The sequence below is a fragment of the Haliotis asinina genome, chromosome 2 (assembly GCF_037392515.1).
Source record: "Haliotis asinina isolate JCU_RB_2024 chromosome 2, JCU_Hal_asi_v2, whole genome shotgun sequence".
NCBI lineage: Eukaryota > Metazoa > Mollusca > Gastropoda > Lepetellida > Haliotidae > Haliotis > Haliotis asinina.
Window position 1 is genome coordinate 18,223,716 of NC_090281.1, and position 20,952 is coordinate 18,244,667.

At 41.1% G+C, this 20,952-nt stretch overlaps 1 protein-coding gene across 2 annotated transcripts in view; it reads left to right on the forward strand.

Annotated features, from left to right (window-relative positions):
• The first annotated feature begins 10,672 nt into the window (after nt 1–10,672).
• LOC137273353 (influenza virus NS1A-binding protein homolog) overlaps nt 10,673–20,952 on the forward strand; it is a 48,454-nt gene continuing 38,174 nt past the window's right edge. Inside the window, exon 1 of one of the 2 annotated variants that reach the window (XM_067805962.1) lies at nt 10,673–10,759. In XM_067805962.1, coding sequence (XP_067662063.1) covers nt 10,704–10,759 — 56 coding nt within the window. In that variant the 5' untranslated portion in view covers nt 10,673–10,703. Of the gene's footprint in view, nt 10,760–12,655; nt 12,770–20,952 lie in introns of those variants that run through there. The other variant, XM_067805963.1, reaches the window with a different exon arrangement.

Sequence of the window (20,952 nt, forward strand, 5' to 3'; positions counted from 1 at the left end):
AGATTGAAATACTGTACATCCATGGGCTCACCATTCAGTACAGCCTTGAAGCAAGGCTAGTGGTGAGGGTATGCTAGCGTGACGTGTCTGAGGAGACTGTTACTGCTCCGCTAAGCGAGTAATGTACACGTTTCTCTGGTGATAGGCTATATCATCTGTACCGGCTATATCATCTGTTCCGGCATTTGAGCAAGAGGGAGGCGTTGATGGGTGTAATTATAGTATAACGGTCATAAAACTTACACTCAAAGCACTTGGTCAAATCGCAATATTACAACAGACTCGACAATATTTCGATCAGACAAGAATATTCAGGGTGTCTGAATATTGGGTTTTGTGGGGGTGGGGGGTGGGGTGAGGGTGGGGTTATTATGGCTATGTGGATATCAGGTTATACGAGGTATTTGGTTATAAGGCTATTCGGACTATCTTGATATCAGGTTATTCGGACTATCTTGATATCAGGTTATTTGGACTATCTTGATAACATTTTCAGGTTATTCGAGTTATGTGATTGTAAGGTTATTCGGACTATTTTGAGGGTATTTGGCTATCTAGATATCAGGTTAGTCGAGCAATATGAATTTTGGTTATTCTGACTTTCTAGCTGTCTTGTAATTTTTACTGTCTGGAAAAATGGTTATTCAGGCTATCTGGATATTTAGTTATTCTTATTACCTGGATAAAGGGTTATTCTTTCTATCTGGATATTTAGTTATTTTGACTATTGGGATATCAAGCCATTTGGGCTATAAAGATGTCAGGTTATGCAGGCTATCTGGACATGATGTTATTCATATATATAGCCTGGGTCGTGGGTAATTCAGGTCTGTATGGCCTGTGAGTTTATGCTGGCTACCGAGGCAATCAGGTTCTTCATGCTATCAAATTATTCAGGCTGTTGGAATCTGACATTGCTCAGGGCATTCAAGCAAGCGGGTTATTCAGGTTAACGTTTGCGTGCACTAAGAGTTAACGGTGGGTGGTATTCTGGTGGTGTATACTTTTCCATAGTGTATCGACGAAAATTCTACCTGCCTGTTCTCGGATTTTCTTATAGTGAATATATGGCGTGTCGCCCAGCAGTGAATACCGCCATTTGGCAGTCATTGCCGGGTTCAGTGTCGAAACGGGACGGTGGACTAGTCTAGTGGTTAAAACGTCGGCTCGTCAGGCCGCTGACCCTGGTTCGAATCCCCACATGACTACAATGTGTGGAGTCCATTTTTGGTGTTCCCCGTCTTGATGTTGCTGGAATATTCCTAAAAGTGGCGTAAAACCAAACCCAGGCGGTGTCGAAGCGTTAGCGCAGCAGACCCCAGGAACCAGTCAACCTATAAAATTCCAAACTGGGAATTCAAACGTAACACATGTAAATGATAAATGTCATTACGCTCATACCTTAGTGAATACGCAATGGGCCCAAAGTCAATGTATGCCATATGTGGCATCAGTTTTCTCAGTAAAGCACGGATTCTACTAGTACTTGGACTGTGTGCGTGGGCAGGGGTCCCATCCCAGATTCAAACCCATACTCTTAGAATCAGGCATCTACTCGCCAGGCCACCAAAGTTAGCGATCTAACCAACTCAGCCACCTAAAACGTATAAGAGTGAGTACATTACAGTGTAATCCCAAACATAATGTAATTTAATGCTTGTTATCGTCTCCCAAAGACTTTAACCCGGAAATGCTAATCTCCCGAAAAATATGACATATGAATACGCCGATAATCTGGTGTAGTTGCTCTGTTGTTTAATATTCCAGCTAGATCGCGGCGGTCTGTAATTTTTCGAGTCTGGACCACACAAGCCAGTGATCAACAACGTGAGCAAAAATCTACACAACTGGTATACGATCATATGTGTCAACCATGTCAGCGAGTCTGGCCACGTGATCCTGTTAGTCGCCTCTTTCACGACAGCCATGGGTTGCTAAAGACCAATTCTAACCCCGATCTTCACGGGCCCCGGGAGCCTGATTGGTAGTTAGTAACCAGTGACAGCTGGTCATTCGCTGATGTTACACGCTGCATCCGGCTAATCCAGTAATATCACGCTGACAACGAAGAGTGTGACACTGTTTTTATTTCAGCAATATCATGGTGATGGACACGATAATATGGTTATATATTGTAGTCATGGGGAATCGAGTGAGTGAGTTTAGTTTTACGCCGCACTCAGCAATATCACAACCATATGGCGGCGGTCTGTAAATAATCGAGTCTGGATCAGACAATCCGGTGACCAACAACATGAGCATCGATCTGCGCAATGGGGAACCGATGACATGTGTCAACCAAGTCAGCGAGCCTGACCACCTGATCCCGTTAGTCGCCTCTTATGACAAGCTGAGTCGCCTATGATGGCAAGCATGGGTTGCTGAAGGCCTATTCTACCCGGGACCTTCACGGAATCGTCCCATGTGGAATCGAACGGGAACGTAGTGTTACACTGTGGAACCCAGTCACTCACTCGCCGTCGCTCTGTGTAAGTTCCCCAGCCATATGCGCCTGTCTTGTAAGATGGATAGAGGGATCGGGTGATAGAGGCATTTCGAAAGAATGGTTCACAGAGACAAATGTTCAGCTAAGCTAATGCAGATGTATGTTTTCCTGCAAGCGGATGATGCTGTTTCGTCCAGCTGTTGACTGTTAGATTCCCTGTGCGTCTCTCCGTGCACTCACATTGTGAAAGTCAATACTACAGGAATTTGTCGGTCGCTAAGATCAAAATATATTGCGGGTATTGGCGTACCTCGAAAGACTTCGTTTTCTTGACACTGTCAGCCTTTCGTTTGCGACGTTGTGAACATTAACTCTGGCAACAGTTCAGCATGCGCTCGTTAGTCGTTGTGTCATGTGAGCCCACGGAGAGGTCACGCGTCAGAGATTAGCCAAAACCGTGGCGGCGGAGAGGGGTTGGATGGGTGGTCGCGCTCTGTGCTACCTCTACCCCTGAATCATGTCTGGAAATGATCTCCTTTCACAAGTGATCCGATGAGTGAGTGAGTTTAGTGTTACGCCGTTTTAGCAATACCACATTCTGGGAGCACCAGAAATGGGCTTCACACATTGTAGCCATGTGGGGAATCGAACCCGGGTCTCCGGTGCGACGAGCGAACGCTTTAACCACTAGACTGACCCACGTCTCCACAAGTGATTCAAGTGAAACGGGGTTCAGTGTAGTTTGTTATTGTCTGTGTACCTCACTGATAAATGGACCCGTGAAGGTCCGCGGTAGAACAGGCCTTCTATGCTTGTCTATGCTTGTCTTAAGAGGAGCCTAACGGGATCGGGTGGTCAGGCTTGCTGACTTGATTGACTTTATGTAATCATATCCAAGTTGCATAGATCGATGTTCATGTTGTTGATCACCGGTTTGTCTGATCCTGACTCGATTATTTACAGACCGCCGCCATATAGCTGGAATATGTCTGAAAGCGTCGTAAAACTAATCTCACTCACTGACTACAGCTAGAGTGTGACAATTCAAAAATGGTGTATATCAAGTAACACATCAAGCATAACAGATGATCCTAACTCAGGGCAAGGTCAATATATGAAGGTATGAGAGTCAATATATGAAGATATGAACGCAGATAACCGTTTAATCCCCAGCGTAGAGTGCGTGCCAAGTCATGCGAGATGTGTGGAGACAGGGTAATACATCTCCCTATATATCCTGATGGTAGTAGATAGTGGGAACTAGGGTGGTGATTGTACATGTATATCCTCTGGTATATCCCCTGCCGTTATTGACGGGACACGGGCGTGCATCACAAGCTGCTACCTGTTTACTCTGGTATATTGTGTAGGTAAGAACTGTCATATATTTGTCTTACTTGCAGAGACCCACGAAGGTCCCGGGGTAGAATATGCCTTCAGCAGCCCATGCTTGCCATAAAAGTCGACTATGCTTGTCATAAGAGGCGACTAACGGGATCAGGTGGTCAGACTCGCTGACTTGGTTGACACATGTCATCGGTTCCCAACTGCGCAGATCAATGCTCATATTGTTGATGCTCAATCACTGGATTGTCTGGTCCAGACTCGATTGTTTACAGACCGCCGCCATATAGCTGGAATATTACTGAGTGCGGCGTAAAACTAAACTCACTCACTCACTTAATTGCAGAATTGCAGTAGTGAGTTAGGTTCCCTTATAAAATATTCCCTTAGAGAATATATCTGGGAGTGGGGAGGCACCAGAAATGGGTTTCCCTGTGGGGAATCGAACCCCCGTCTTCGAGGCGGGCGAACGCTTTAACCACTAGACTACCAAAGAAACTCATGAATCGATAGTTAAATGAAGTGTTGTGCAGATTTAGGCGAAATAGGCCTCTATAAATTCTACGTGAAATAGAATAGTATAAATTCTTTCGGACGTGTAGATCAAAATTTGTCCTCCACGTTGGGAGATATGTCACGGCATCTTCATTGTAAAGCGTTGGTTATTTACCTATGGTTGCCCTTGGAGGCCATTCCATCTGAAGACCCTGAACTGGGCCATACCGACTGGAGCTGAGACTTCCAGGTCCACTGACAACATCCCCGGCATGGTGTCGGTATGAAACTCGTCGGTAATAATCATTCACAACTAATTCAGTTCGTCTGTCGTGTGTGATATTACGCAACACCAGGACACTGTCGCCCCATTACAGATTATCAAGAAATGTTGCCATGCTTTGCCAGCTCGACGACCGCGCTTTTTGGCTATCTCTGTTATGCCATTGTAGACATGTCGGCCCTCGTGACCCACGCCAATCTTAGCCGGCTATCAAAAGCAGCCCACGTTTGTCAACGTTGGATCATTCATTAGAGATCTGAACTCGCGTAAGAATGCATCAATACTCCTACATCCTTTTTAATACAAGGCTATGCAGGTCCAGGGGCGTAGTTCCGTGAAGATCCTGGTTACAGTTGGTCTTCAGTGACACGTAACATTGTTGTCTTAAAACGCGATCAGCGGGATCGGTTGTCAGACTTGATGACTTGGTTGACACATGTCATCGTATCCCAGTCGTGCAGATCGATGCGTAAGCTGTTGAATACAGGATTGTCTGGTCAAGGCACCATTATTTACAGACCGCCGCCATATTGCTGGAATATTGCAGAGTGCAGTGTTAAACAACCAACCAACCTTTGGTACCACACCCGTTACCAACCATCTGTTGGGATCACGCCCGTTACCAACCAACTGTTGGGATCACGCCCGTTACAGAACGCATTGAGAGAAGCGGTTTTAACAGCAGGCCATTTTGTTATTTACGAAATTCTTTTCTCAGTTTTTTGATTGGCATCTTTAGAAGCTGGATAAGGTGACGAGGTAGCCTAGTTGTTAAACCATCACTCACTCACTCACGCACCCACGCACCCACTCCTACCCCACCTGTATGAAGTTGCCTATTTTCATATGCTGACACCTGTGTGCATGTATAGTGCGTGCCTCGCATGCATAATGGGAAATGTTATCGTGTTTAGACTTCAGCAACTTCATGAGCAATCCGTGATGTAAATAAACACCTCAACATTAGCTGCAGTCTGATTTTCAGGTTTCTCATTGTTTGTGTTTAGTTCAGGTAATATCACTTTAGTAGTTATCGTGCTTCGAATGTCTTTATTTATTGCCATCAGTATATGTTAAACTGGACACAGCGGGTTTCAGTATGACGTGGTTGATTGGCTGAGTGAGTTTTGCCACGTGCCCAGACAGAACTGATATTCCATACCACAAACGATGCCGTCGAGACAGCTTGATTACTCCAATCTCAGAATCAGTGTCAATACTATATGATTTATTCGGAAATAATTTACTCCAACTGCTACAGGTGTGTCACTGCTCCAATTGTCATGTTTTCAGTCCTAGACGCGTCCTGTCGGTGTCATTGCCACACTTGTCATGTTGTCACTCCTACACTTGTCATGTTGTCGCTCCTACACGTATCACGTTGGTGTCACTGAGCACTACACTTGTCATGAGGTCACTCGGTCGGTCGGTGTCGCTGCAACAAGGGTTATGACGGTGTCACTGCAATGAGGGTCATATTGTCACTCCTACACGTCTCACAGCTGTGCCACTCCTACACTTGTCATGTTGTCACTCCTACACGTGTCATGTTGGTGTCACTGCAACACGGATCATATTGTCACTCATACACTTGTCACGTCAGTGTCGCTGGAACTCTTGTCAAGTTGTCACTCCTACACGCGTCATGGAGGTGTCATTTCTACACTTGTCATGTTGTCACTGCTCCGTGTCATTAGTCCACGTGTCATAAACGTGTCATTGCTACACCTGTCATACATGCGCAGTGCCTGCTGCAAGTGACATAGCCGCTAATGTTGGAAACCCATATATAAGCGCCATTGTGATTTCCACTACATAACAAGAGTCACGGCATTTACGTAATGTCGGCAACATTTTTGGACTAAAAACAAACACAAAGGATTTCTTCTCTCTTATGTTAGTTGAGTTGTTTCTTGAACCCAACTGAATCGTTCTCCAATGTCGTACACACAGCGCGTACTGTGCAGTGTTTGTCACGTTGATCTAATACAAAGTTTAACCCATATATACCCGAAAAGCATTCAGCTCAATTAACATGCACACAAAGACCCTAGTAATCGGTTGTTCGCAATATTGAACAAGTCTTTTCTCCCAGCCGAATACCCGGGAGGACCACATGTCTACACAATGAACCCACTGGTCGAGGCATCGTATGGCACTGTAGTCTCCCGATATACAGACAAGGTTACCGAAGACAGGTAATGTCTACTTTTTGTACGAAGGGTAGCGGGGTAGTGTTGACTTTGTGATAACAGGCTACGGTGAAGTACAACCGGATTTCCTCGTGGCGTATCGTGTCGGGGGTATTTGCACCAAGGCATGTACATCTACACGTCACGAAATGTTAATTTTGTCGAAACGGGTAGCTGTAAGGGGTGGATGGGTATTCACTTGTGATGTACCACCATTAAAACCTCTGTTGGCCGACGAAAGCTCAAAACAACCTAATTCAATACATTAAAACAAGACGCGATTTAACACATTTTCCGCCCTTCTCGCTTTCTTGTAAACATTCGTTCATATAAGATTCTTGAGAGCTACTTAAAAGTCGGTGAATATGTAGGACAAGTATATGGATGGCAACTTTTAATCCATTGCATTATATATACAATGTTTCCGGGACACTTCTTGCCTTTACTACAGATTTATTCTTATGTTTATGTTAGAATTATAGGTGTTGTTTTCACGTTATTTCGGGTTTATATTAAGGTTAGATTTGATCTTCCGAAAGCCATCCTTACGGGATCGTGTGGCCAGGCTTGCTGACTTGGTTGACACATATCATTGGATCGATGCTCATGCTGTTGATCACTGAATTGTCTGGAACAGACTTGGTTATTTACAATCCGCCTCCAAATAGCTGGAATATTGCTGAATGCGGAGTAAAACTAAACTCACTCACTTTTCAAAATATCCGAAAATATACGGGTTATAGACTTGTTCATAGTCTGTCTCCCAGTCCCTGAACCACGTTATGTTCCCTACTGTCTATAGTCCACCCAGCAATGTTAACACCCTAAATGAAGCAAGCCACCAGAAATGGGCTTGACACAATGTACCCATGTGGGGAATCGAACCCGGATCTTCGGCCTGACGTGCGATCACTTTAACCACACGGCTCCCCAGTTCGCTATACTAGTACACATCCGACTAAAACATGTAGGAAAATGCAGCCCGTAACACCCGTTTGTTCGTTATAAACGGCGCTTACGGTAAATAATATTCAGAATCAACAAACTCGTAGATGGCGGTGCTCACGGTAGCCATATGTATATATACAGCTGTATAATATAGGTTAGGGTCTCTTCATACACTATAAAGAACAATGTGTGTCTGCCCATCGATCGAGTGGTTATCTCAAAAGTGACAATAGTGTGTCACGGTTAACCTTGAAAGTCACGCATGCGCAATACAGCTGTGACGTTTAGGACGTTTTTTTCCCCATTACCTGGTAGCGATATACATGTCGTGCAGCTGTCACTCACCCATGCATGGAGGTCACGCGTAGACGTCCTGGTAGATAAACACGAACACATTCCAAGACATTTCTTGTTAAATTGTATTTTAAGGATACTGGGCAGAAGACCAGAGCTTAGAACTGCTATTTCATTTTCGGCGAGATGAAGAAATCGTATTTTTTTTAAATGTAGCCTCTTGTAGACTTGATTGTGGGGTTTGGGGGCAGTGGTTTCAAATTATTAAAGTACATCTATGACGTCATTCCATTGTCTGCTCCCTCCATTACTTTTCAGGAATGGAGCGATGTGTACCAGTTTCAAATAAGAAAACTTCATTATGACACTTAATTTTGATAACAGAAACAGCCCCAATACTTTGTATGCATTTAACTAGGGTAATACCCAACTGACTGTCCATTCCTTCATTGACCTCGGCTCCATTATTTTATAAGGAATGGAGAGTTACTCGGACATTACCTTATACAGCCAGAAAATTGGGTTTATGTGTTGACAACGGAAAGGATTTTGCATTTTCCAAATTAAATTGATATTAGGTTGATGTAGGACCAGTCGTTAGTTCATTTGGTTGGTTGGTTGTTTAACGCCGCACACGGTAATATTCCAGCTACTAGTATATGGCGGCGGTCTGCAAATAACCGAGTCTGGACCAGACAATCCAGTGATCAACAGCATGGGCATCGATCTATGCAATTGGGATACGATGGCATGTGTCAACCAAGTCAGCGAGCGTGACTACCCGATACCGTCTGTCGCCTCTTACGACAAGCATGGGTTACTGAAGATCAATTCTAACCCTGATCTTCATCGGTTCTTGTCATTTCATGCCCCGACCCTGTTTACTAAAATATAATTTCTTCGTTTCTTTCAAGGCCTCCACAAATATGTGTATCATTTGGTATGGCCCTCATACACTGTCATTATTTAGATGACTTTACCCAGATTCACAGTGACCCGTCTTTGAAACAACTAATGACTGGTCCCCGATGAAACCGAGGTTCCAAATGAGGTCTAGCACATAAGCCGTATTTCATGGGCAACGTTTTTTCTCCTACAGTGGTAATTATGTACCAAATAATCCCAAATCACACCAAACTGTCTACTCGGGGATGTCTGCGCTAATTCCACGTATGTCTGTGACACAGAAAAACATCTCCTGAAGTTAATCAAACATACCTTCTACAATTCCCACTTGACGACTAATTTTGTTTTATGTTCGTTGCCATGACAACGTCACCTGAAATAAACAAGCGGAAAACATCTTCGATTTAGTCGCCAGTGAACATGTGACAAGTGTTTTAACGGAGACTTACGTTCAATAAACAGTCTTCGTTTCGCTTTTTCATGTTTTCACTCAATGCAATGTTTATAAAATATGTGTATGCATTCTTCTTCCTTTGCTTGAGTTTCTCATTTAACGAAGAATAACTAAATGCTTTTACCTAAATAGGGTCGCTCGGGTAGCCAGGTGGTTAATGCTTTCACTTGTCACGTAGAAGACCCAGGTTCGATTCCACTTATGGGCATAATGTGTGGAGGTCATTTAGGGGTTTCCCACCGTGATATTGCCGGAATATTGCTAAAAACGGCGAGATGGCTAAATTCACTCTCTCATTAATTCATTCACTCACTCGCTCATTGTAAATACATCGTGTTAGGCAGTGTCCATGGCATTCAGTGACCATAAGTTTGCCATGGATTTTCGAAGTTCTCTTAGCGCTAAGATGGTAAGTGCCATACATTAACACTACCTTGCGATTACCTTAGCGCTATGAGAGATGCGAACATCTAGGACCAGGGCTCATATTCTCGTAACGTTCTTGGCCTTAAGAATTCTTAACTTTGATCATAGCCAGTGTGTTAAGAATGGGCTTAAGAAGTTCGTAGGGCTACGAACGTTTCGAGAATAGCTAGCCTGGATTGCGAATGGTTGGTCGATGTGCTGCATGTTCTGTTCATTTCAGTATTGACAGTGGCAATTACACATGTGTACACAAGCAAATGTCGAAACGTTTTCCGCCGAACTTTCTGTATTGGTGATAATGAAATTCATGTGTGAGTTAGTGATTTATTTATCCCACCGCCCATTCATGTACTGTGCAAGTGTGAAGTACAAAAGCAAAGCAATGTCACACATCCGGGCTGAGGTATAGCTAAACTAAATAGGTCAACGTATGAATTTGCATACATTATGCATACAATTTGCATAAGTAGCTTCCAGTCAGTACTACTGAGTACATCCTAAAGTCACTCTCTCCTCACCATCCCTACCCACCCAAACAAAATTAAACTTGAAAAGGCCCACGAAATACAAAATAAAGACAAAATAACAACAAAACAAAACAAAACCACAACAACCTAAACCAAACAAACAGACTGCTTAAGAAGTGATAAAATCTGTCATAGCCCTAACCTGTCACGCTCAACTATTAACATTATATGAATAACATAAGCCAGTGTTCGGGACGGGAACGTCAACACTATTCTGTCTGTCCATTTAAAACGGTTTACGAGCTACACGCACCTAACGTGTAATATACCTGGTATGAACTGGCCCCGCAACCAGCACAGTCATAGTATACGCATAACAAACGCCCCGATTGGGTATAAATAAGATGAACTTGAACCCAGACATTCATGATCAGTGACTAAACTGTGGATGACGGCAGGTACTCGTGGAACCTTGAGATCTATGTATGTAAACGGACTGAAACAGTGAGTATTGAAAGTTAAAAACCATGTGTTATGTGTCTGTACTGAGTGGCATATCATCTTTAATGTATTTTCTTCTGTCCGATGATAAGGTCAATCATTGTTTTGTTTTTATTTCTTTGTTGTTCTATTTTCCACACTTAACTTCCTTATACACATATCAACACTTATAACAACATCGGGAGGAAAATATATGAAATACACGTATTATCTCACAGTCTGGAATTTTTTCAGATAATGTATAAACGAATTCAACATACAGGTTTGTTTATATTTATAGTATGAAGAAAAACAAACTTCCACAGGACATGGTTATGTATATGTCATTTCCACAATAACGCGTGTATATATTCCCGTGAAAAGCATGTACTTCTATCCTTTTGGAACATAAACCCCACTACCATAGACTGTGTTTGTAGCTCACTGCACAGCGAAAAACGCTGGTCCGTTAGCCCGACGCTACTAAAATGTTTTGGGACGCACGTCGGCCACCGGCCCTATGTGTGGGCAAAAGGCGTGATAATCACTATTTTGCAGGACTGTTGAGTACAAACATGACTAAATAATATTTTGACAATGCATGACGGCATGACATTACACTCAACAGAATATGTTGCTAATCAACAGGTATTTCTTGGAATACGTGTTCTCTGTAGATATTAGGCTTGTTGTTGGAGCTACGTAAACAATTAATCAGTCAGTTGGAAACACTGTGGAATAGTGGAAACACTGTGGAATAGATAGATAGTGAGTTGGGTTTTACGCTGCTTTTGCAACATTCCAGCAATATCACGGACACAGGCATCACACATAGTACCCATGGGGAATCGAACTGTGAGACGCATTATGGGGGTGAGTGAGTTTAGTTTTACGCCGCACTCAGCAATATTACAGCTATATGGCGGCGGTCTGTAAATAATCGAGTCTGGACCAGACAATCCAGTGAATGACATGAGCATCGATCTGCGCAATTGGGAACCGATGACATGTGTCAACCAAGTCAGCAAGTCTGACCACCCGATCCCGTTAGTCGCCTCTTACGACAAGCTGAGTCGCCTTTTATGGCAAGAGACGCATTATGGAATAAAACTGGAACGCTTATCTGAATATGATGGGCAAACTAACCAAAGAGGAATTCGTCTAATGCTCGCGGTATTACATCCGCCAGTATCTAATAGAAGACTGCATGATCAGACCAGTTTTTCGATATTGCTTTAAATATTTCGAGATCGATAAATGTACGGGCTACTATAATATAGAAAGATGACTCTTAAAAAAAGAACAATTCAAACTTTGTGCATCTTTGGGTCTGTTCATTTCAAACTGGATTCTCAAGTGAATGAATGTATCAACATAATCAATATCAAGGTCAGTATCTCTATAATGAGATAGTTTATCATCATGAGTTTATTTTCACGATTTAGCAGAAGGCTTCTACATTATGTGTTATGGACACGTGAAAGTCCAGTGAGAGTCATAATATAGGCTACTTGCATGGGAGGCTCGATTCTGTGAACATTCTCAATACTTATTTCAATAAATCATATTTTCATGTCACGTAATTCCATAAGGTCAGAAACAATCCTTAATCCGTTGACGTGTAAACACAAACTAAACTGTATTTAATATCCTTTGTCCAGAAACGACATGATATTATCAGTGTCTTAACACTATAATATAGCTAGGGGCGTATGGTTAAATGTAGGCAATAGAGACAACAGAGACGTTAGCTCAACCTGTTCATATGATAATTATATTAGGTCTAAACTAATCTCATAGGTGCCAAAGCAGTCACACGTCACATGATTATTCATTCAATACGATCAACGTGTGAAGACACAGTGACAGTCTAGGTAAGTGCCCCAACCAACCCTCGCTAGCCAATACCAGTCGAGCTTTGCAGTATGACGTCACCCTTCGCATGTATTTGGAGAGCTGAGAGAGAAAAACGCTCGCCGTAGAAGACGTAATGAACCATCTATTGTGACAGACAATGGAAATTAATCAAGCAAGGTCAGTTCATTCGATTTGAATCTTTGAATGTCACGTCTTTTAATTTGAACATAACCTTTCCAAATGCCTGAATGTCAAGAAAAATCGCGCAATGTGTGTATCCGCCAGCCTTTCTGCTTTCCACGTGCGAGATAGTTGGCAAAAACATGCAGCTCTACCGTCTCTCACCTACACGCGACATCGTGGCTTGTGTATGCTCTTCCATATCGACATAACTCCACGAATGTTTTTTTTTCAGAATTGTTTTCACTTGATTTGAAAGGACTACAAATTAGTATCGAAATCGCGGAAGTGATAGTCTGTAATTTCATCACTCGTGGCGGGAATATGAGGGTGCTACGCATGGTGTGATTCAAGTTGCACCTCGTGGATGGCCTACATTGCACGGGACTCTAGAATAGCACATGGGTGTGTGTGTCTATTCACCATACACTTTATTTCCAGAACTATCTACTATACGTCCACCATTATCGTCTCTATTGTGTTTGTTTACTTGACCGCGCATATCTGGTCACGTGATTCGCTAAGGTCGATGACATGGTCAAAAGGGGACCGACCACCCCCACATTCGGACCGCTGTCTGATAAATGTTTCGGTGGTATCGTGTGAATGTCAAGATTGGATATGGATTTTTGAGTAACAGTTGTTCCAATGTCTTGATTGTCATTGCGTCAGAAATAGATACGTTTACAACAGAATAAGAAACAATCTGACATTCAGTATAAATATAATAATACGTTGAGGGTGTTTTAAATTTGTTGTTTTTATTGTTTGGCTTTTCGTCAAATCATGATAATTTTCAGTCTATTGGTCAATAACAGTTTTAAAAAACCAAAGGTTTCACTTCAATTTGTTTTAACAGTAGTTTATCTGCATTATAATTGAAATAAGCTGTGGGTGTGTGGATAGTTTGTTAATCAGTTTTGTGAATCCATCAGTTCTGGAGTGTTAAGCTCATTTCTACTGAATAAAACAAAAGAAGAAATGAAGTGTTTGTCACAAGAGGCCACAAAGAGAACCAGGTGGTTAGACTCACCGGTTTGGTTGAAGCATGTTATCATAAAGTGAAGCTGCCAGCTTGCACAGAGAATGCCACCTATATTGATCCGAATGACTAAACTATTTAAGATGTGTTTCTAACTTTTTTGAGTCTACTTCAGGTAATCATAAAGAGTCATTTTTCTGCACAATGCAGAACATGCCCGCACAACACATGTGTTGATTGACGACCTTGATCACTGGATTGTCTTGTCCAAACTAGATTATTGACAGACTGGCATCATATGGTTCGAATATTGCTGAGTACAATGAAAACTATAACAGTTTGTGACATTAATTAATTGACTGAAAATGTGAAATGCAGTTCAAACTGAGGTCAGACTAAACCTGTTTGCACTTTGGAACAATGACTGATATATTAGTCCTGTTATCAAGATTAGCATCAACACAGGTAACGTTTGATAACATTTTCTTTGTGTTTGGTAAACAAAGATTTAGTACAGCTTATGTAGGCCAAAGTTGAACATGGCAAATACCAGCTGTGATTAGTGAGACAGATATGTTATATAAAACTGACAGATCAAGTGATAAGAGTCATGTGTAAGGGTCAAGGTCATGAGATCTTTGAGCATGGTGTCATCATGTTCATGATATGTTAACTTCTCTGACATTCATTTGGTGTTCACACCGTTCTGGGACCTTCAACAGCAAGCATGTGTCCGGCAAGGTGGGTGGTCAATTGTAACCGTGGAGGTTTCAGTGAGTCTTGGTATATCTAATGTGTATGTTTTGCTTTCAAATAGGGAAGTTTAGACACCCAACTAGAAGTGTAAGTCTGTATTACTTATATTGTTTCACTATGTGTATGCTTATTGGAATTAGTGTTGAGAATCTGAAATCAAATCCACTATCGATTATCAATGGACTTGTGGTGAAGGATTATCAGTTATAATTGAAATGTATACATTTTTAATATAATCGCCAATTTTCTTTTAATTGATGTTTTTTATAACTAATACTGTCATCATGGTCATGCGATGAAATGCACACATGCAAGTAAGATACTGGATTTGTAATTGAACAGTAAGGAAGGTTAAGATGGGTGTAGCCATACACTAATCAGCGCATGCTGGTCCATGAATATTCATAAAACTGAATTGTTAGCTTACTTCATTCCAGTTTGTTGTACTAAAGCATTCTGATTCCTATAAAACGTATAATCTCTAATTATTTTTTTTCCTTCTTTAAACCGATTTTCGATAATTTTCAATCATCGAAACACCACTAATTGGAATCAATATCGAGTTTCTTTGAGTGGCAATTTAGAAGTTGGTAAGTGCAATATTGAACAGACTTTATGGATAACAGCTTCTTTTAATTCCTGAGTGTCATGTTTCGATTCAGATTTTTTACCTTTTTGTCAAGCAGGAATGGAACATCTCTTCATTTTACATTCCTGCTGGACAAAGGTTCAAGAATCTGAATTGAAACATTGCACTCTTGAAATATTAAAAACAAACAGGTTTTAAACCATAAAGTTTGTTCAATAGTATCAATATTTAGTGTCTGAAAAAAACTGGCCAAATATCTCTTGGAAAAATGTCCCTATCATAAAATGTTCATCAGAAAATGAATTTCTAAAGTTGTCATGTCTGTATTGTAGCTCTGAGGCCTACAGTATTTATCAAGGCCATCCCAGAGGTCAGTGCGTATAATGTTAGTAATTTTACCAGATGATTAACTGCCAATCCTTCCCATATCCTGTTCATGTTGTTAAAAGTAGTTTATTGGTTTGGGACTTCAGTGATAACATGTGAACATACATAGTTAAAAATACCCTTGAGTTTAACAGGAAAAGAAAGCTTAGAAAGTCTCGAAGGTTTATTTCTTTAACTACCTAAGGCCACTATGTTTGGAATCCTTGAATAATCCCTAGTTCATTTGGGGCTTGGAGACTCAAATGGTTTAGTCCCTGACTTGTGCACAGCATCCCTACAAGGTCCAGGGTGTAGTGGTGGAATGTATATATTGCCCTGTCTAAGCGAGGATGAGACAAGTCATGAGGAAGTTATCAGCTAGTGTGTTATGTCAGGAGTGTTAAACACACTCACATGGTAATACAAACTGGCCATTCCACCATGATAACCTCTCCGAAATGTGTCTTAAGCTGTCTTTAATATTGCCAAATACTTGGTTGGTGTAGAAGTCACTTTGAGGTATGTGGTACAGATGTTTCATTGTTCAGCAGGATGTACACCTAGCTTTGCTGACATTTCACAACATCCTATCAATCAACAGGACCTATGGCAGTGGGCCCAGTTATACTTGTTGGTTTAAATGTCACTGTATATGAAAGGAGGACTCCGATGTAAAATGAGCAGCACCTTGACTGATGTTTATGTTAAGAGAATCGTGCTGGGAAATAAATGAACATAGCTCTGACCAATCAAAATATTTTGTAGGGGAGGGGAGTGTGGAATTTTGTGAATACTTTTTTCAGCCGGTTTCAGAACCACCATTTCTTTGCTGATGGAGCAAGGCAGTTATTCTTTTTGTAATTTTTTTCAGAAACTTCATGATCAACATTTATTGTTTTATATTGTTTATCATCCATTGTTAACTTTTACACATGAAGATCTTGGGAATTACATGAACTTTGAAATTGAAGTTTGTGTGAGTTAGGTTAGTCTTAGTCTGGCAGTGTTTCAGCTGTATCACTACTATCAGTATATGATGATGGTCTGTAAACAGCTGAGTCAGGCCAGACAATCCAGTGATCAACAACATGAGCATTTGTGTACACTATTAACGATGATGTGTCAATCAAGTCAGTGAGTGTGACCACCCAAACCTGTTTTTATGCCAAGCATGTGTTACTGAAGATTAATTGTAACCCCTATCTTCACAAGTTGGACACTGCTTGAATTATCACAGCTATGGTTTCTCTGGTCAAAGCTTAAACAGATATTTCTCAGTTTCTGCCCATTAAACTGAATTTCTCACACAACATGCAGACATTGTCTAATATAACTGAAATTGTGTATTTTCGAGACTTTGCTCTTGGAAAATGAAAATATGTTGGTTTCGTGATTGTAAAAGAAAACATTTTTGGATAAAACATCCAAATAATAGTTTCTAAAGTCATGGACAAGGGATGACATAATCTTCAACTGTATGTTCATAAGATCAGGTGGTTGGACTCTCTGACTTGATGACGTGTCATCGTAACCCAGTTGGGCAGATTGATGCTCATGCTGTTGATCGCTGGATTGTCTAGTCCAGACTTGGTTTATATACAGACTGCTGCCATATAACTTGAATATTGCTGAGTGTGAGGTAAACATAAACTCACTCACTCTCTTGAGGCCTAAATCAGTCATGAAACAGAAAGTAGTATGTGTTTTCTGGGGAAACTGCTAGTTTCTCTTCGGTCGTTTCATATGCTTCTTCTTGAATGTTTGATGTGAGAGTTGGTCACTGCTGCACAGGTAGTGTATGGTGTTGTACAGTACAGGTAGGCCACCTTGTGCTGTGCTGTTCAGGTAGGCCACCTTGTGCTGTGCTGTTCAGGTAGGCCACCTTGTGCTGTGCTGTCCAGGTAGGCCACCTTGTGCTGTGCTGTCCAGGTAGGCCACCTTGTGCTGTGCTGTCCAGGTAGGCCACCTTGTGCTGTTCTGTGCAGGTAGACTACCTTGTCTTGTGCTCCAGTGGTAGACCGTCTTGTGTTGGGCTGTAAGGTACAGAGGCATTTTTGTGATCATGTTATTTGAGTGCTGCTGAGGCCGTTGATATCATTGTTATCATGATACTGAATTAATGTTGCTAAGGCTGTGTCTTTATTGTGATCACAGTGTTTGACTCACAAATTATCTAATATGCGCAGTGATTCAAAAGCTTGCACCATTGTTGACGCAGTGCTACTGGGCCTCAAATTCAGATAATCTAAGCTTGTAATTTGCTATTGTTTAAACTACATAGTTTGTTGTTTGTCAGTCAACTGCTCAGTGTTACCTTGCTTTTTATCTTTATTAAACAATCACAGTTGATGCCTTGATGAAAGATGATTTCAAAAAGTGTCCATGACTCCCAAAACGTCCATGACTATCACTCATGACATCAGGGAGTCATTATGACGCCAAAATGTTTGTCATAGGCAAAGACTGTGATCAGTATGCCGAATGAGTTGTCAAGGCCACAATCAACAGCATACCTGTGATCAAGATGCTGAATGAGTGTTATTGAGGCTGTTGGTATTGTGATCATGATAATATTGATACTGAATGACTTGTCAAGGCCAGTGTCGATGGCATTGTTATGGATCATGATAATGAATCTGCGTCGACAGGTCCCACTAACTGGCCTATACGGAGATATTACAGTAATGAATTGGCCTTGTTATCGGCAGTAATGTTGTGATCAATAACTCACTTGGCGCTCTGCCAGCAAACCTGCTTTATTTACACTGAATGACTTCATGCAATGCTTTGTTCAGTCTTGGCACACAGCTATGGTAACTTACATTATGTCGAATCCCATCAAAACGCTTTCAAGACTCATTTGACCTGTTTATCAATGGTTAAAATTTTCTGTACCTGTTCCATGTTGTCCTGGAATACTGGTGCCATAATTTTATATATTGTATGTCTGATTGGTTGATTGGCAACGGAGACTCACACTGATTGTATTTTGGGTCAGACGATCTGTTACATACACAGAGGTTTTAGTAATAAGCCAGATCTGGTGAATACGTTGTACGTAGCCCAATAGGATCGAAGCTCCTATCCACATTCCAGGACGGCGGCCATTGAAACTTGTGGGAACTAGAGCATTACCTTCTTCAGAGCTGGCCATGAGTCTTTTCTTTGATAGACCCCCACAAGAACTTCAATAAGCTAGCATAATATTTATCATATTGTTTGTTACACAGCTTTGAATAATCAATGTATATATTGTTTAAGAGAAGGTTTTTGCAACATTGAGAAAGCGTCTGGTTGTTTTAACTTTTTTTTTTGAAGTAAGGTGTTCTATTTTGTTGATTGGTCGATGTGTAGCCTAGTTATTAAAGCATTCATGACACCGAATCCCCATCTTTGATTTGCCACACTGGTATTGTGTTAATCTGTGATATGCTACTTTGTACCAATGGTACAATAAAATCCTGCAGAACATTCTCTATGTGTATGTGTAGAGACTTATGGTAAATCATTGAGAGTTGTCAAAAGTTCTTGTCAGTACAGAACTGCTATTACATGACTGCCATTAGTCTTTTGTGTTTGCCGTTTTGGGTGACTGTTGAGAGGAAACAACTTTTGTGATGGCGATAGCCTTTTGCAACATACTATTGCGATAGTCTTTTGCGTCCAACTATTGAAATACTATTGCAATATTTTGTTTTTCTTCTTGAATGATCTCATTTGAAGTCATTTCCCAAATGAATGTGTAGTTTATATAGAGTAAAGATAAGTTGAAGTAGTTTCAGTCTCTTTTAATAACTGACAAGAAACTTGAAGCCCAGATCAAGTAAAGTGTTAAAACATAAACTCAGTGAAGCCGCAAGTCTGTACCCAACATGCTGTACTTTCTGCTGCACATTTATTAACGCAAGTCAATTACAAAACTATCGATATCACACATACTATTGGTGCATCGATAGTTGTTTATTTCTACCATCCATTAAACCATCCATTAATTGCTATGCATCATTGAAGGTCACATGCAACCAGAAATATGAACGTAATTAAAACACAATTATTGCTTATTCCTGACATATAATGTTCACTGCTGATTGTGAAAAAACAATTTTAAGAATTATAATTGTGAATATTAAGTGCAGTATTTTGTACTTTACTTCCCTAGAAATGAAGCACCGGGGAGACTAGGTGTGCACTCCTGTGGAACGAAGACTTTTCATTGGCTGGTTCATTTGCTGATACACTGTGGGCTTATTGTGTGTGAGAACTGAGATGATCTGTTTGACTGGCATTTAGAAGTATGGTGAATAATAATAATAAGAAGAAAGTAAGGTTTTTTATGGATAACAACTTCATTTATTGTATAGGATGTGACATTTCAGTATGGATTCATATGTCGTTGTCAAGCAAGAGCGACAACGGTATAAGAATCTCTTCTGACATGTCACATTATATACAGCAGAAGAACTTGTTATCCGTAAAGAATGTAAAGAATGTTGGGCTTTGTAAATACATGCTCTCTGCATTTGTGTTCGATCCAGTCAACAAATACTGAGTAGGTGAACTTCTGTGTGGCTGGAAACTACCTGTCGTTAAGTACAAAGGACAACATGAGTTTGCACAGGTTTCCGTCTGATTTTTTTCATCTGAGAAAAATGGATGCAGTTTGTTTGCAACCCACAGACATAACAACATGGGAACAGTGTCGTTTTATTACTGCAGACCCAAGCTGCTTGTAATCTCAACAAACTTCTCTTGCTCCCCAAATTTGACGGGAGAGGTATTCCTTGCACGCCTCACTTGCTGTTTTTACGAATCGTCTACCTGGTTCAAGCAACTAATCACTTCGCATGCACAGTGGGCCCTGTGGAGCTTTTGAAACCATTTTTTCCCCCGGTGATGGGGTGAAATAGTGAACCGTTTTAGCTCCAATTTCGCCCGTTGTTTTTCATCGCATTATTTTTCAACTTCATATGTTGAAATTTCATTTTTGATAATATGTTACTGTAAGTCCATGCCAAAAGGTATAAGAATCTGCGAAGTGTTTTGTATTGCATGTGAACCCGTGAAGGTCCCGGGGTAGAATAGGCCTTCAGCAACCCATGCTTGCCATAAAAGGCGACTCAGCTTGTCGTAAGAGGCGACTAACAGGATCGGATGGTCAGGCTCGCTGACTTGGTTGACACATGTCGTAAGTTCCCAATTGCGCAGATCGATGCTCATGTTGTTGATGACTGGATTGTCTGGTCCAGACTCGATTATTTACAGACCGCCGCCATATAGCTGTAATATTGCTGAGTGCGGCGTAAAACTAAACTCACTCACTCACTGTATTGCATGTGACCTTTAAAGCCATTTGCTGTTTTCCCTCAGTTGTTCAAGTTTTCATTATTTTGTTCTTCGAAGACACATAATTACTAAATTTGATTATTTGTTGCGAGGAAACAAATTTGATATGTCAGTCTGTATCAAGTTTGTTTCAGTGGACTTAAA